The sequence below is a fragment of the Astatotilapia calliptera genome, chromosome 7, assembly GCF_900246225.1.
Source record: "Astatotilapia calliptera chromosome 7, fAstCal1.2, whole genome shotgun sequence".
In the NCBI taxonomy this organism is placed as follows: Eukaryota; Metazoa; Chordata; class Actinopteri; order Cichliformes; family Cichlidae; genus Astatotilapia; species Astatotilapia calliptera.
This window is the reverse complement of record NC_039308.1, coordinates 49,452,114-49,468,946: the sequence shown is the minus strand read 5'-3', so window position 1 is coordinate 49,468,946 and position 16,833 is coordinate 49,452,114. Positions and strand designations below refer to the sequence as shown.

Here is a 16,833-nt window from a genome sequence, read left to right as displayed (position 1 = left end):
TGTGCAAAACATGTGGCTGGATGTTTTTGAACTGAGCAGCAGACTAATAGTTTTCAGTTCAAATAAAATGTTGCAGAAAATATACATCTGATGCACAAAAAGACAAAATGTTAATGAAATTGATGTTTTTAGGGAGGTGAACATTTTGATCGTTGTGTTAGGGAAATAGCAGTAAAGCCGTGTCACTCTGCCGTCTGTGTGAACACGCATGTGTATGTCAACTCTCCAGCCACATAGCAGTGTTTCTGTTTTCAATGCAAATTTTATTCCAAGTCAAAGAATTTTCCATGCAGCCACAGACACTCAATGCTGCAAATGTGTTCTGGTGACCAAACATCACTGCATATGTGCACCGTACGGCATTTGCATTGATTCTGTTTGCTGGATTTTGTTGCCTTTCATCTTTGTGTGGGTCTGCATTTGTGCCTGTGTGTATACTGTTTGTGCACGCTCTACTTCATGTATGTGCTCTAGCATAGAGCGGATGTAATGTGTGTGTGGTCGTGTATCCATCAGCTCCCTCTGGGGAATTTTACCAGCAGCTAGTTTAGTGAGTATAAATTGATGGGACTTGAACTCTGTGGCACAGGGGTTCAGTGTTTATTCATAGACAGCTGTGGTGTTTTGATTAAATATGGACAGAAGAGCACAAAATAGCAAACCCATTAGAGGAGATGTTACCAAATTATGGCTTACATCTCAAGTGATGGCTACTTAGCTGATGCTTTTGCCCAGAATGACAGAAAGAGAGCACATAGCAGTGTGTCTGTCTTTTTTTGGTTTATGGAAAGCACATAGATTCTTTAAGATATTGTATGTTTTTCAAATTGCGTCAGTGCTGACATCTTTACCAAGCTACTTTTACTGATCCATGTGAAGAAATTTTAAGTTTTTTAAGTTGCACAAAAGCTCTGGGAATAATAGTTGGTGATACAAATCTTAAGTGGCATAAATATAAAATAGGCCAGATTTTCACAAGAAGCGCACAGAATTAAAAAAAGCAGCATCAGGAGCATTACTGTAAATCTGCTTGGTGCTTTTTTAAAATGCTTGCGAGCTGATGGGCTGCTTTGTGTCTGTTCTTTGTCTTGTTGATTTGTCATGTTAGCTCCTCCTGAAGAAGTTGCATAGTTTGGGCAGAAGCCACATGCACAGAAGGCACCTTAATAATACTGCACGGCTGGTGGTACAAAACAGGATCCTGCAAAGTTATAACGTGCTAGAGCCAGAGATTGTGATGTGGGGGAAGTGCAGCCAGTGACGTCAGGACTCATCCTGAAAATAGCGGTGAGATCTAAGTTCTGCACTCAGACAGATCCTCCGGAGGAGAGGAGAGAATGAGTCAGCGGTCTTGCCAACACGGGCTGAGAAGGAGAGAGTGAAAGATGAACAATGAATCAATCAGAGGTAGAGATGCCACCAATGGAATGCATAAGCAGAGCTGAAGGACACCTGCGGTCTCAAACCCACGCCTTATCGTTTTGAAAGTAGAGAACTGTGTTCTTGTTGCTAAGGAATATACCTGTTACCTTGGTGATAATGGGATATGTTTAAGGATGAGTCATCAAGTTTGCAGTCGAGAGTGGTCAGCTGTTTCGTGCGACTTCTCAGTGGTCAGAGACATGTTAGCAATGATTGTGGTGGTCATTAATAATTGGTAGGGGGGATTCCAGGTTAGAAAGTCTCAAAAGACGTGCTGTTGAAGCAATCAAACTGGCCAATCAAAAGGCAGCGAGCAGTGTGGAGGAAGGTGTAATGTATAGTCTTTTGGCTGTGGCTATTAGAATTATTAAAAAGAATAAAAAGATTATTTAAGTGACAAAAATGTATGACATTGCTTTAAAGAGGCGCTCTACCCTTCACTCTTTTATTTTTGAATGTCACATATTTTTCATTGTTGAAGAAGTGCTCAGAATGATTATATCGTAGTTTAGAAATACTTTATCTGTTGTATTATTTAATTACAATTTGTCAAGTAAAAAAGAAAAAATACAATGCATATTTCTCTGAAATGCAATACGTGTGTAAAAAGTACCTGTCACGGGCTGCGTCTGTGACCCAGCATTTTCAGTTTATTTTGTATTTTCATTTCTTATTATATTGGGAACATGTGAAGTTTTTGTTATTGTTAGTGAGGATTTAGTTGAGTTTCTTTCTAGCTTTTTGTTTCTTCTATAATTCCTGATTTATAAGTCCCAGGTCATGCTCATGTTCCATGTTCATGTTTTTTCCTTATAGCATCTCGCGTGCGCCTGCCCTGAATCATGTTCATATCTTTTGTCACAGCTGTCATAGGTTAGTTTTATCCAGTTTAGGTTTCAGTTTAGTTTTCGTCCCTGTTCACTTTCCCTTGTTTTTTTTGTACTCATGTTATCAGCCTTAATAAATAAAGGGCTTGCTTACAAACTATAACATAAATAAGTAAATGTACAATCCATTGGGCAACAAAAACACCCAACGTGCAAGGGCTGGAATCCAATGGAAACTAGTTAAGGTGTCTCTGTGAAAAGAAAAGCAAGAACAAATAAGTCCAAGACTGGGTAGGCAGAAACATTGACGTCATTTTCACACATTGCTGAAAGTTGCCTCAAACCTTTCAAATGGGAGCACAATAAATACGAACTATCAGCTCAAATACCAAAGTGTACAGACTCTTGAGATGGATTCTCAAATATTTTCTCACAATCGCAGACGCTGATTGTATTCTAATGACTCACTGATCTAACTGATGACTCAGCAGACTGAAAGATGGTATCTGGTGTCTTATCAGGTCTAAAGCAGATAACTAAAGTTGAAGAGTTTTAGTAAGGAGCCTTTGGTATGAAGCAGATTTAAAGCACCAGGTTTTAACTGTTTTTGTTTGATATTCCTCTTTTTGTTTCATTTAAATATTGTATCACATAAACATTCATTAAAATCCCATCGAGAGACATTTATTATACAAAAAATGAGGAAAAAAGAGAAAAAAAATACACATTTGTTTTCTCTTATTTTATATACCAATTATCTAAATTGTTTCTTGTGAGGCTTCACTTTCATATCTTACACAGTTTGTTTAGCAAAGTCTTCAATTTTACTTTAGTTAAGTTAGTTACTTGTTACATTTTGCAAGCGTTATTTGTGTACGTATGAAGTTCTGGTTGATATTATTTGCATACTGAAGTTTAAAAAAAGGAAACTGATGGGGTCATTAACTTTCCAGCAGCAATTTCAGATGAAAAACTCTGTGATAAAAGTTTTCATACTGGCACATATTTGACAATTTATACACTGGTTACAACATACAGTGCTCAAGGAACTCTTGAGTCTAGACTTAAATATCTTGTTGACTGGTATACCTGAACTTATTTTTAAATATTCAAAATTAAACTTGATCAGGGCTTAAAGGAAGGGAGGTTGAGAAAATTCTTGTTTTCTGGCTTTTTTCTTTTCTGGTCAGTGAGCTAATATTAAGCTAATGTGTCATGCTATCTCTGCTGTCTTTGGGCGAGGTTTCACCTTATATTTTTGTAAATATGCTCAGACATGTTGGCAATTTGTGGTATGATGGGGAATTTACTGGCAGGAAAGTTGCTTCACAATTGGTAAAGAGTGTTTGGTGGAATCCCAGTTTCAGTCACCTACCTGTGGAGTTTTTCAAATAGGAGAAAGGTGTAATGGAGCTCAGACACTAGCATCAAGATCTGTTGTTGCTAGAAGTGACCAACAGGATAGTATTATTATTATTATTATTATTATTTAATGATAAATTAAAGTGTAATTTTTTTTACAGTGTTGTTTTAGGCCAGAACAAAATTTGAATCGATGTGTACGTCAGTAGTGGTGCGTATTGAAATGTTTTCTTTAGTAAATTCAATTGTAAACTGATGTCTGGATAAATCACACTGGATCCAGTGCACTGGGCTGTTGAAAATGTAACACTGGCTCTATAAATGCCATTGTAGGGTGGGAGTGTGGAAATGCTGAGACTGAAAAAGGGCTGTGCATTTCCTAGTGGGCTCAAATATGTTCTCATGAACACACACACACACATTCACTTGGGTGAGGATGTCAGGAAGCAGTCTGGGCATGTTCGCACACGTAACAAAATGTTGAAGGATGCGAGGCAAATTCTGCACCTATTTACCTCCACAGTACAGGGTTATAACCTTAAGGACTCCTGCCCCAGCCTGTGCTATATAGTCAGATGTATTTGAACAGAATAAAGAAACTTCACAGAAAACTGCATATAATGCCCTGTTTAAAGCATGAATTACTGCAGGAGTGGCGAGTAGGGCTCAGCAGAACAAACATACAACCGTCCTCTTTTATACGAACACAAAAATACATATACCGCACAAAAGGCTGCTTCTCCCACATTGCACTGAGACACGCCCTTGTCATCCTGATAGTCAGCAGCAGCACCTCTTACAATATACAGTTACTTAACAAGTAAGTGGTATGCTTGCAGTGGGGGTAAGAACAATGGTCCGAAACCTTTACAGTACTGCTTAAATGCACCAAGCTCAAAAATGAAAGGGCAATTGAACATTTAAAATTAACAATCAGAATGCCATATGTCAAACCATGCCGGTTCTTACTTTCATGTGATTACTGTACACCTCCTACCACCTCTACTAACCCATAATAACAAAAGAAGTTAGATTGAATGTGATGTTCTTAGATATACTTTCAAATGAACATTTTTCAGAAAAACGTAATTCCAGAATAGAGTTAGAAAAAGAGAGTTTTGAGCCTGAAGTTTGTCCCAATAAAGGAATTATCAGGATAAGACATAGAGGTGGCACAGTCCCGATACATAAAAACTGTTTCACATGACAGTAAATCTGTGATATTAATACAAGGCAATCATCTAGAACAGACAGTTACTGGAGACAGAAACATGCACCGAAAACTTCAAAAACATGAATTTATTTATTTTTATTTATTTCCTGCATTTTTATCATTTAAAATGCATTTTAATAATGACACAGTTCATTCAAAAAGCTCTGTAAATTGTTTCCCCCATGCTGTGTGCCATTTTTCTCATGCTAATATCCTCTTCTTCATTGCAAGTTATTTTCTGTAGACTTTAACCTCAGGGGGTTTTTCCTGCCTCATAATGGTCATTTGGACGGTGACTACACATGCAAGCCTGATTGCTCCAATACAGTCAACAAGTCTGTTTTAGATTATTTGACCCCGAAAAAAATCTTTGCATTTTCCATTTTGTGACCATTTCATGAACAACAATGTGTGTTATGCTTCAGTAAAAGAAACCAGTTAACAATAATTGCTGAAACAAATGTAATTGTTATTTGCCTCTGGCTAATACCTCTTTGAGAAGCACCAAAAATGTCAGTCTGTGTTTGATAAACACCGTAACAAGGAACTGTGAAATAATTGCTGCTAATTTAGCTTAATTTGGGATCCACTGAGTGTTCTTTAAAGCATTTTAATGATAATATTAGCATTGGGCGCTAGTATGTCGATAACGAGATTGCACAAGGAATTAAAAAGATGTAAAGATGTTTTAAACCACACAGTAACTGGCTAATTTAAAATCAGCAGCATACTGTTTTTGCGTTTACACAAAAATATGTTAAATGAAATCTGGGTGAAAATCAACCTACATCCAGAGTAAAAGTATCAGGGGAAAATAATGATGAGGGCTAAAAATACAGCAGCTACTTCCCATACGTGCGGTAGAATTGGAAGCAAATTGTGGTCTTAGTGTGCAAATTGGTGCCAATTAGTGAAGTAAATTGATTAGGACACCTTTAACAACTTAGGGAGGAGACTAATCACAGCTGACTGGTTGGCCTGATACCCCTGGACACTTATTGGATAAGAGTCACTCATTTAAAATGCCAGATGTGGCACATAGTTTACAGACGTTTTACAGTAATGTTACGGACAACTTAGGCAGTAATAACAAAAATAAAGATCAGAATGTTGTGTAAATTCACTTTTTACTTAAAAAGCACACAAATATCAGAGTGTGCGTGTCTTTGGCAGTAATGACTTTAGCTGCATTTTGGTGTTGAAGGACAAGGCTGTTTGTCTTTTTCCTTTCTTTGAGCTGCTCTCTTCTCACTCTCAGTTTTTCTCTGTTTATGTCTCCATTTTGTTCAGATTAACTTCTCTTGTTGTCGGCCTTCTTCTCTCTTTCTGCCTCTATTTTTCTGTCCCTGCTTATGTTTGCCTGTTTCTCTCTCTGCTGAACCTTCTTCTTCTATATGTCTCTCATCTGTCTCTCCATATCAGTCTCTGCACTGCCTGCATAATCTGTTTGACTGTCTCCCTGCCTTTTCTGTCCCTCTGGCTGTCTGCCTCTTGCTTTGCCTCTCGGTCTCTGTTTATTTCTCTTCCTTATTTTTTCGTCTCACCTTTCTGATTCTTTTTTTTCTTTGTTTCTTGTTTTTGTGTTTTTTTTCTGTCTGCTGGTTACTTCTGTATTCTGTCATGGTTTCTCCTCTGCCTGTCTTTCAGACTCTGGCGTCTCTGCTCTTTGTGTTTTTACTGCCTGGCTCAGCTCCAGAAAGTTATGGGGGCTAAGTGTTTGTGCAGCCAATGGCAAGATGGGCCGTATAAAAGCACTGAGCTTATAGATGTGATGTACGACACTCTACGTGACTGCTTTGATAAAGAAGTAGCATCCTACTGCAAGGACACAGCCTTCGACTGCTTGTGTGTGCGTGTGTAAGAGAGAGACAGCTGTAAAATACTAATCAAATTTCAATGCCAAGTTATCTGTCACCTTTAGCTGCCACGGTGTATCTGTGTATGCATGCATGTGTTTTGGCCAATCTCATCAACGCTTTGAGTCCCGGAGTACCACCAACTCACCACCCCTCCTTGCTCTACAGTTGCCGTGGCAACATACCAAGAGGCTCCATCATGTGTCTCTGCCTGTGACCACATTTTTATAACGGCTCACAAGCTACGGCTTTGTGTGTTTGTTGGTTTGTTTCGTTTTTTTTTTTCGCCTTAATTTTAGCATCTGATCATGCTGAAGGTACCGTGAGGTGATGCTGACTACAAAGTGTTTTGGCTTCTGCTGGCCTCTGCTTTGATGTCTAATTCAGTTTTCCAGAGATATCATTCAAACAGCGAGCTCTCTACAAGGCAAAGCTTCCGAAGAAAAATAAAGATTAAGTGCAGATTTTTCACTCCCTTTTCCTAGCACTGATAATAGTGAGTGAAGGTTTTGTTTTTTTTTGTCTAATCCCAGCATGTTGCATATGTATGTTTATTTTTTTTAATTCCTGTCTCTGTATAGAGAACAGCTGGTGTCATGTAGCTCAGGTGTTTATCAGTATCCATGCCCTGCTGATGCTGTGACTCCATTACCTGGTTGGTTGTCGTGGTGCGACTAGACTGGAGTTCATATTTTTCCAACTTGAGCAGCAGATGCTATAAGCGCGAATGCACAAAATGAACCACATAAAATGCAGCGCATATTTTTTAGTCGCGCTAATTGTTCGCGCGAATCAGACAGAAAAGCGTTTTCGCTACGCAAATCTGCTTCTGATTTGTCGCGGGACCCGCAGTCGCGCTTCATCGCGCTCCTCCATTGACTTTACATGTAAACCTGACTCTTTAGTTGCTTCTATCGCTTTCGGTGTGTAGCACCAGTGTTGCCAACTCCTCAGTAAGGAAAATCGCTATTGGTTGTCCTAAAAGTCGCTAGAAGTCGCTAAATGACGTCATAGCCTAATTTGCATAATTGGACATGCTAATGTAATTGTAACCTAGGTTGTTGGAGAGAGAAATAACATCGTGGAAGAGACATAGAGTGAGTAAAAAACGTCCTAAATGCATTTAGAATTTATTTAGAACTACAAATTAAATTTATTTTAGCAATTATTGTTTTTTGTAATGTCACAATTCCAACCCTGCTGCTTTGGCTTGGACCAGCAAAAGTGACCCGAAATTGGCCCTCTGGAGTAGTTACTTTGTGTGTGTGTGTGTTTGTTTATTAGTAGTTTTAAACCTTGTGATCGACAAAACAGCATAACAGTAAAAGAAGAACTGACTGAATAAGAGAAAAGTCGCTAAGGGGGTCTGAAAACTAGCTAAATATAGTGACAAAGTCGCTAAGTTGGCAACACTGGTACCACTGTAACTGGGAGCTTCTTCATCAAACACCAGTATTGGGTTGGATGACTTCACACACGGTGGTGTGGTTCTGAGGGAGGAAACTGCATAGACGCCAAAATGTTTTTGTATGAAGTGACCACTAGGGGAACTGTAGTTTTTGCACTGATGGTTATTGGTTGCTGTTTGGTTTCAGATGAAATGGACATAAACTGCCACGCATAAGCAGACAGAAATTTGTATTCGTAGAATGCTTTTATGTTAGCTAATGTACATTTATCATTTTATTTATTTATTGCTGTTTACTGATTTGTAAGATTGTTGATCTTAAAAAATGTTTTAAGATCAACCCGCCTTGAATCAATCTCCCCTCTACTCAGACAGTTTAATACATTTTGTGTTCATGTGTGCTAATACTAGTCCTGGCTCCATAGTGTAGTAGTGAACATATTTGAATAACATGCCCCATTTTGAGACAGAGAGGAGACACAAATCGCTGTCTAGAAGAAGCTCTCCCATTTTTATACATATCTATATAAAGCTATATGTAACTAAAATCCAGTTATGTAGTCAGATGTGGTGTCTGTCTTTCTCCTCGCACTAGCAGCAGCAGCATTGTGTTGGCAGAAGTTTGAAGAGCTCCGGCTTTGCTGTTCACACTGTGCCACACAGCATGCCATATGGTATGGTGGCTATATAACATTATGTTAGCTCAGCACAATATTTAAACATCTTTTCAGAGTTTTATCGCTTCACATCATTGTTTAGCTTCTTCAGGCCTCAACTTTACTGTTTTTGGTTCACTCTCGCTGCTCTTATTGGCCATAGATGGCAACAGTTTCAGCAAGAAATCTGTGAAACTCTTGCTGCACGCTACCTGTCCAAGTCCAAAATTAAAAAATGGAGATGTTTAGCTATTACAGAGCCAGTTATTTCATGAGATTTTAGAGGTCAGAAGCAGACTCAATATTAGACTTTCATACAGCTGGCCCAGAATTAAGCTCTGTAGCTGTTTCATTTGTGAAATAAGTAACTCTTTACAAACTCTTTTTTTCCTTTTGTGCATTTGACTCGTGTTTTGTACTTCTCTGTGTGTGTTTTGCACTAAACTACAAAAGGATTGTGCATTAATTCGACAGAGAAAAATGACACATACAAAATGTCTTATGTTCTGTACATTAGCTTGAAAAAAACAGACTGATGCATGGCACAAAAAGTGTCGGTTTGGCGCTGATTTAGTGGAACCTTCCCAGTACAGAAATATTGCAGGCATGTGCTCAAAATCTACACAAACAGCCACATGCGCCATGGCAGGGTCCCAAAGCAAAACGGTGAAAACTTTGTGATCAGTTATTGTTCCGTGCCCTGGATAAGTGTGCCAGCTAAATGCTCAAAATGTAGCCAAGCCAGGAGAATAAGTCAGCCTGTGTCCTGCAACCTATTTAGCGTTTCTCCCTCTCATGGGTTCAGTTCTGTTTTAGACAAGGGAAAGGAAGTGGAACAAGGTTGTTAACTGAAAGAAGTGACTGTGGAAATGACCCTAGGAGCAAACTTTGTCTGACCTATTGACTGTTTCTATTCGGCACTATATTTTTCCAGGATTTAAAGCTTTATTGGAGGGGAAACATTAATTTTTTTCTGCAGATTTGTGTCTGAGGATAAATGTGATTGGCTATAGTTGACTGTGTTTGAGCTATAAAAAATATCTGTCCAATGGTTTAGACTGACTGATAACTTTATACAGAATCGAAATCTTCATTATTTCAAAAGCACAAGAAAAGTATACGCAGTCCTATTCAGTGCAAATAAAACAATGTGCAAACACAGGCCTTTAGACATTTTTTTAAACTGTATTAAAAGTAAATAAGGGGCTTGTGATGCAGAAAATGCTTTACTGTATATCATTTGATTGTTTTTGCTGGAACATGATTGCCTGATATTGCTTCTCACATGCTACAGACAGCGGACTTACTCTTGAAATGTTGTGCAACGCTGATTTTTGATGTTCATGCTTGCTGTCGTTGGTCTTTTATTTATTCCAAAAGCAGACGTGCAACACGTCACGCGGCGTCACGAGCCGTCTGGCACAGTTTGTTCGTTACATCAAATCTAAAAGCTTTCATGAACTCGGTGCCGATGCCAATCAGCAACACTTCCGGGGCTGACATTTTATATGTATGAAAATGTCACAAGTTATTATTCTACTATTAGTCATCTGCACTTAACGTTCAGGCCACTGTAGTGCTCACTGTGATTCATAGCTTAAAAAACCCCATAAAATACTAAAAAGTTAAATGTGTAGACGAAAGGCAGATTTCTGGTGAAAAGCTTTCCAACGTTGGTGTCACTGTTGTGTTCACAGGCCTGACACCCAGCAGAAAGCCCCGGTGACTGCTCCTCCTCCCCCGCCGCCCCCTCCACCTCCCCCTGAGCCGGCTGGGCCCCCAGAGCCGGAGGAGGAGATCCTGGGCTCCGACGATGAGGAGCAGGAGGACCCCGCGGACTATTGCAAAGGTCAGTCACATGCGCACGTCTGTCCCAGCCCACACTTCTGTCTTATGGAGCTCTGCGCTGGCCTCCCTGGCCCACACCGTCTTCACCGGCTCGTCTTCCTACCTTATTTCTCCAGAGTTCCATCCTGATGGGATTAGCAGTTCATGTTTGCAGACATTATAACAGCCAATTCAGAATTGCTCGGCTTTTACCAAAATGTCAGAGATGAACCGAGTTTCCTGCCACAGCTCAGGAGGACAAAGGCAGCTTTACAACATTCAAAGCATTAATTATAACGCAGCCACGTTTCAAAATGGTGCATCACTCTGTAAAATTGTATTTCACTTTAATCAGTACACCTCAACATGTTTCGATCACATACCATGAACATCACTTCAAGTGAAACTTTTCTCCTTTTTTCCCAGATGGCTTCTTTCACTGTGTTTAGAAAGTGTTTTGGAAGAAGCACAGTCGAAGCGTCAGATCTCACTTCAGTGAGATGAAAGACAAAAAGAAAAGAGGAAAGATCACATCTCGTTTATGTTGTTTGGCTTCTTTTCAATTTTACGTCTGAACCTTTTAAAGGACTTTTAAAGCACTCGGTGCACTTTTTAACCCATTTAGGAAAAGTGAATACAGCACTTTGTGTTTATAAGAAATGTTTAGTTTCATTGAAAATGTCAAGGCTGACCTGAAACCTAATGACTCAAGAAAAGCTGTGAGGTAGTGTTGCTTAGGAATGCTTTGGTGAGTAACACTGTTGAAGCACTAGAAGCTGGAACCAGCAAATATTAAGCGCTTTAATTCAACTGACTCAGTAATGACTTGAGGAATTGGTTACACTCATTTGCCATGACATTAGGTACACCTTACTAAATGAATTAATATGGCAATCCTGCAATACATTATTATAGCCTTCAGAAACACCTTGCTGCATAATGCAGTACAACCAGACCCATAAAGTGCATTTAAGGAAAGCAAAGCTGTGAACGACACTTTAAGCAAAAACTGAAGGATTTATTCCAGCTTGTGTTAGACTGGGTTTGCCTTAGCAAGCTTTACCTGGCAAAAATTGATTTAAGTCAAGACAAATGTTCTAATTTTATAGATTTTAAATCAAGTTTTTCATTTGTCTCTGTATTGTGTATTTGTGTATAGCTTCGTTTAGCTTTAGTTCATTTTCTTTACTTTTCAGCGACCATGCACAAAAAAGGTTGATCTCATAGGAGTAAATATACCTTTTACCGGGTTTAGCAGCTAGATATTTATATCAGCGGTCCCTGGGCACGTGCACACAATGTTAAATAGACTGTAAAAAACAAAACATATATCCATGATACAGAGAGAAAACAGAATAATCTAATCAAATATACATATATAGTCAAAAATAGATCCCATCCGGCTGTAAAATGTGCTTTGCTGTGCTTTCCTGCTGCTTTGCTATTTCAAAAAACTCCAAACCTTCTTTTTTCCCTCGGCCCATGTGAGAATAGAAGAGGTGAGAATCTAGAGCTGAGCAGCCTCCTGCACGCTCTTTCCTCTTGCCTAAACTTGGAGTTTCTCCAGGTGTGAATGTGTGCGACATAGAGAATCTCTTGTCGTGTGCCACATTTGAGAAAGGGCAGCTTCAGACGGTGCTCAAACTTCATCCACTTTGCAGAGTTCGTGTGCGAAATCGGCTGTCTGACCCTTCCTCCCTCCATGCACCTGCTGGCCTACCTCCACTTCTTACTCGCTAATGGATTTCATGTCATGGCAGGGTTATCGACTGTAACCTTCATGTTCTCCTTCCCCTTTCTCTCTCAGGAGGGTACCATCCGGTGAAGATCGGGGATTTGTTCAACGGGAGGTACCATGTGATCAGGAAGTTGGGGTGGGGCCACTTCTCCACCGTATGGCTATGCTGGGACATCCAGTGAGTCACACATTAATGTTTATATACAGCAAAGGCTTTCAGATTCTGCTTCATGTTTCTCTTGTGTGCGCACACACACACATAAACACACACACACACACACTAACCACACACACATCAACCACAACACTTGATCTAGGAAAAAAGAGAGCGCTCGTATACTCCTAACCTCTCGTTCACACCCGTGCACAGCAACGCTTGTTCTCATCCGCTTGCCTCACATAAGCCGTCTGCACTGCATATGCCCTTTTTCGACCACATTTGGCACGTCACCACAATGGCAGCTGCAAGCAACACCACCCTGTGCTGGCATCTAAGCCATCTATTTACACTGTGATGTTGTTTGTGTGTTGACAAGGCAACCGAGGTGGATGGTTAACGGTATCATCAGCCCAGTGTCACCTTTCAGTGATTCGCACACATACACACCAACTAATTTATTCACCAGTGTTAATTACACTAATGGTGGTCATAAGCTAGCGAGTTGGGTTACTGTAGGGACGGTCCCCAACAAATACTGACCTTTCACTGTATGTCATTTTGAAGAGATATGTATAAACTTTATTAACCCCACATCGGAGTTATTATAGGTTTGTATTTTGAAATCGTTTTTTGTCTTTTTTAGTTTAGTTTGAGTTAACCATGATAACCTTTTCCCACACTAAGAAAAATATAAAAAAAGATTTTTTTATATATACACAAAATGCAGTTGGAATAAAATATATTTTTAGCAGGTGTTTATCAGGTGTGCATATTTTACAGTGTGAATTGTGTCGAGATGACGGACCTCAATAGCGCTCCGTCCTACACGGTGGCTGTAACAGTGTACTGCTGAAGGAGCTGCTCAGGGCCGCTACAGTCACATGGAGGGGGAGCGGCTGTTGCCCGCAATGGAGATTAGCTTGGCTAACGTCCTCCTCTTACCCACCTCCTCTGGTCCTCTACTCTAGGGGACTGGCTAGGACAGAGCTGGAGTGGCTGAGGCCATCAATGTGTCATAAACAGCACAATACATGTTTTGAAACATACAGCAATCCACACATGAATCAATATCAGAGGAATAAACCTCTTTTTTCCCCATCTCTCAGTCTTAGATGTGCATTACTCACCACTCATTCTCTTTTTATGAATTGTTGCTTTTCCACTGAATTTTTCACTGAATATATGAATGCATGCTGTTGCCTGATGAGATGCGTTTCTCTGTTCTCTTTAGATCGCTGACTCGTGGCTTCTGAAGTGCATGTTTTCTGTTCTGTTCTTTCAGTGTTTTTGTTTCGTCCTTTCTCCAGGAATTGTTTCCATAGTTCAGGAAACAGAAGGCATAGGATAACATTGTAGTGCAGCGCTCCTCTTTAATGGGCCTGTGCAATCTCTATAGTGCACCGTGTAAATGCACAATGAATGTCAGGTCAACATTTAGCAGTTTTTATGAGAGCAGTATAGGCGTAGGTGAGAAATTCCACTCTTCTTTTTCATCTGCTCGTATTGAAACACGCTACCATTAATGTGAAGTGAAATCTGAAGTTGGTTTGTCTCCAGTTCAGACTGTGCCTGTTCACTTTGTAACAAAACAAAGCACAAAGGATTTACTCACTTCAGTCTACAGCTAGCAAATATTGATTTCTTTGAAAAATGGCTAAATGAAGCAATAGACGCCAAATGTTCTGAAATAATGTAACAGAACGTGGTTAGATGGTAATAACTGAATATATTCAGCATGATAACCTGATTACAAAGAGTTTAAATGTGGGCCGTGAGGAAGACAAAGAGGCGTGTCAGTGTTGTGCTATTTCACAATGTTAAGATTGTTTAATGTTAATTAAATGCCACACAGCTCATCCATATGCATTTCCAGTGGCAGTGTGGGTAGTGTAAATGACAACCAGCAAAGCCTAGGCTGACGTTGCTCGTTAATACTTGGTTCAGTCGGTGATTCCTATTTTCATCTCTCTCACGGGGTGGCATTAATCAGCTTTGCTGGCTTCAACAACCTGTTAGCGTGTGAGTCACTATAAAATAAAAATGATGCGTGTGTGCGTGTGGCATTACAGAGTGAAGAACTTTGTGGCGATGAAGGTGGTGAAGAGCGCTCAGCATTACACAGAGACGGCCCTGGATGAGATCAAACTGCTGCGATGTGTGAGAATCTGATTAATTTGACATTTTCGCTTTTTTTGGATTTTCTCGTCTTAATTTTGTCTTTCCGTCTGTTCTTGCTTCTTATTATAACTCTCAGCGATTTTTGCATCCATTGCCATTTTTCCCCATAGCTCCTGTCCTTACGTCACCCTTCCATTCTTTCCTTTGACTTTAAATATACACTTACAAGTTGTCTTGCATGATAGGTGAAGAAGTCAGGCCTCTTATAATCTGGTGTTCAGCAGCTTTATCTTCCACATCCATCTTTCCTGTCTTTTTTCTTTCCTCTGTTCACATTTGCTCGTGCTCGAGTATTTTTCCTCCTTTCCTATCTTCCAGGCCTTTTTCCTTTGTTTTTCTTCTCTCTTCATCCTCCTATTGTCAGGGTCATTCTCTTTTTGTCCCTCCTGAGATGTTTACCATATCTCATTATCCGTCTTGTCCGGCAGGTGAGAGAGAGTGACCCCAGCGATCCCAATAAGGATATGGTGGTACAGCTGATAGATGACTTCAAGATTTCAGGAGTCAACGGGATACGTATCCTAATCAAGAAGCGTGCGTGTGCATGTTTGGATATATGGAAAGGACAGAGATGTGATGATGTGAGTCCTTAACTCCCAGTTGCAGACGTTTGTATGGTGTTTGAAGTGCTGGGTCATCACCTGCTGAAATGGATTATTAAATCCAACTACCAAGGTCTCCCGTTGCCGTGTGTCAAGAGTATTATCAGACAGGTGAGGACACACGCGCACACACACACACACACACACACACACACACACACACACACACACACACACACACACACACACACACACACACACACACACACAAGTAACAAATTGTATTTAAGAGCATAATAAAATGACTGAATATTTTACAAAATTTGGGTAAATTTAGCACCAACATTGCAGTCCAGCATTTGCAAAAGTAACCCAATCAATCCTTGTTTCTCCAACAGCTGTTACTGCAGGTGTGAAGTTAATACCCATTGGTTGAGATGATCTTCTCAACCACCTCTATTTCTTAGATCTTGCTTCCAATGAGCCAGCTGATCTTTTGTTTTGTTTTTTTAAGTGATCTTGAGTGATATGTAAAGAAATGAGACTTTTGCACAGTTTTTTATGTGTATTGTAATACAGAGACTTTACATGTGTTCTGTTTCTCTCCATAATTCATTTGGTGGTGCAGGTTAACATCATTTTCTAACTAATTTAGTTTCTGTGTCCCGGCCTGTCATATGTTGACTAATGAGGATTGAAGATGGTGGATAGAGTCACACAGCCAATTAATACACATTTGTGCTAATGTTCACTTCAAACGTTAATACCGCCGCCACTCTGAGAAGCGGGATGACAAACCAGCTGATCAGCTGAGCGTTTCAGCTGCTGCCAGCTTCTTGTAAGCTGAGCTGGAGATGAGTAGAAATTGAATGAGACTGTCCTTCACTTCAGTTTCAAAGCCTCAAAACAGATACAATTGAAAGAAACACAGGAAAACATCAACAGTTTCTGTCCTCGCCGCCCTCGGAGAATGGAAAGCATCTAAAGAATGGTTGAGCTGACTAATAGAGAGTGAATGAAAGGGAGAGAGACACAGAAGGAGATCTGAAAAGAGGCATGTTTGCATTTTTTGTGAATCCATGGTTAAACAAGAAGTATGAACATGATTTCATGCCTCTGTGCTAAACAACCATGTCTAAAGGCATTATGGTTAAAGGTTGCTAGTTGCTTCGTTATATGTGTCGATCCTTCTCGTTCCAGGATATCGCAAACACCTTGAAAGAGTTTCTTCAGGTTTAGTTCTCATATGTTTTTGATTCAAGGAAGAACAAAAATTGATGTAGGTGGTAAAAGAAGAAAAGTCAAGCTAACGCACCTCATGTTTTGGTCACAACTAATTGTTCACATGCTAATTACGACTTATGGTAAAAGGATAAAGTCACCAAATCTCACTGGTTGGCAGAAGCATACAAATGTCTGTCTATCTGATGTGTCTGCAGGTCCTGCAGGGCTTGGACTACCTCCACACGAAGTGTAAAATCATCCACACAGACATAAAGCCGGAGAACATCCTGATGTGTGTAGATGACGTCTTTGTTAGGCGTATGGCCATGGAAGCAACTGAATGGCAGAAAGCTGGAGCTCCACCACCATCTGGATCAGCAGGTAGCGATACGTTTCATTCTCCACACATGTATTTTCAGA

The 16,833-nt window shown here is 39.9% G+C and overlaps 1 protein-coding gene across 4 annotated transcripts in view; it reads left to right on the top strand.

Moving 5' to 3' along the window:
- The window catches only part of srpk2 (SRSF protein kinase 2), a 71,513-nt gene that overhangs the window by 36,345 nt on the left and 18,335 nt on the right, over window positions 1-16,833 (top strand). For all 4 annotated transcript variants that reach the window (XM_026175329.1, XM_026175326.1, XM_026175328.1 and 1 more), the window contains 6 exons: window positions 10,442-10,593; window positions 12,379-12,487; window positions 14,539-14,626; window positions 15,076-15,163; window positions 15,254-15,360; window positions 16,629-16,794. In XM_026175329.1, the coding sequence (XP_026031114.1) occupies window positions 10,442-10,593; window positions 12,379-12,487; window positions 14,539-14,626; window positions 15,076-15,163; window positions 15,254-15,360; window positions 16,629-16,794 (710 nt within the window). The remainder of the gene's footprint in view (window positions 1-10,441; window positions 10,594-12,378; window positions 12,488-14,538; window positions 14,627-15,075; window positions 15,164-15,253; window positions 15,361-16,628; window positions 16,795-16,833) is intronic.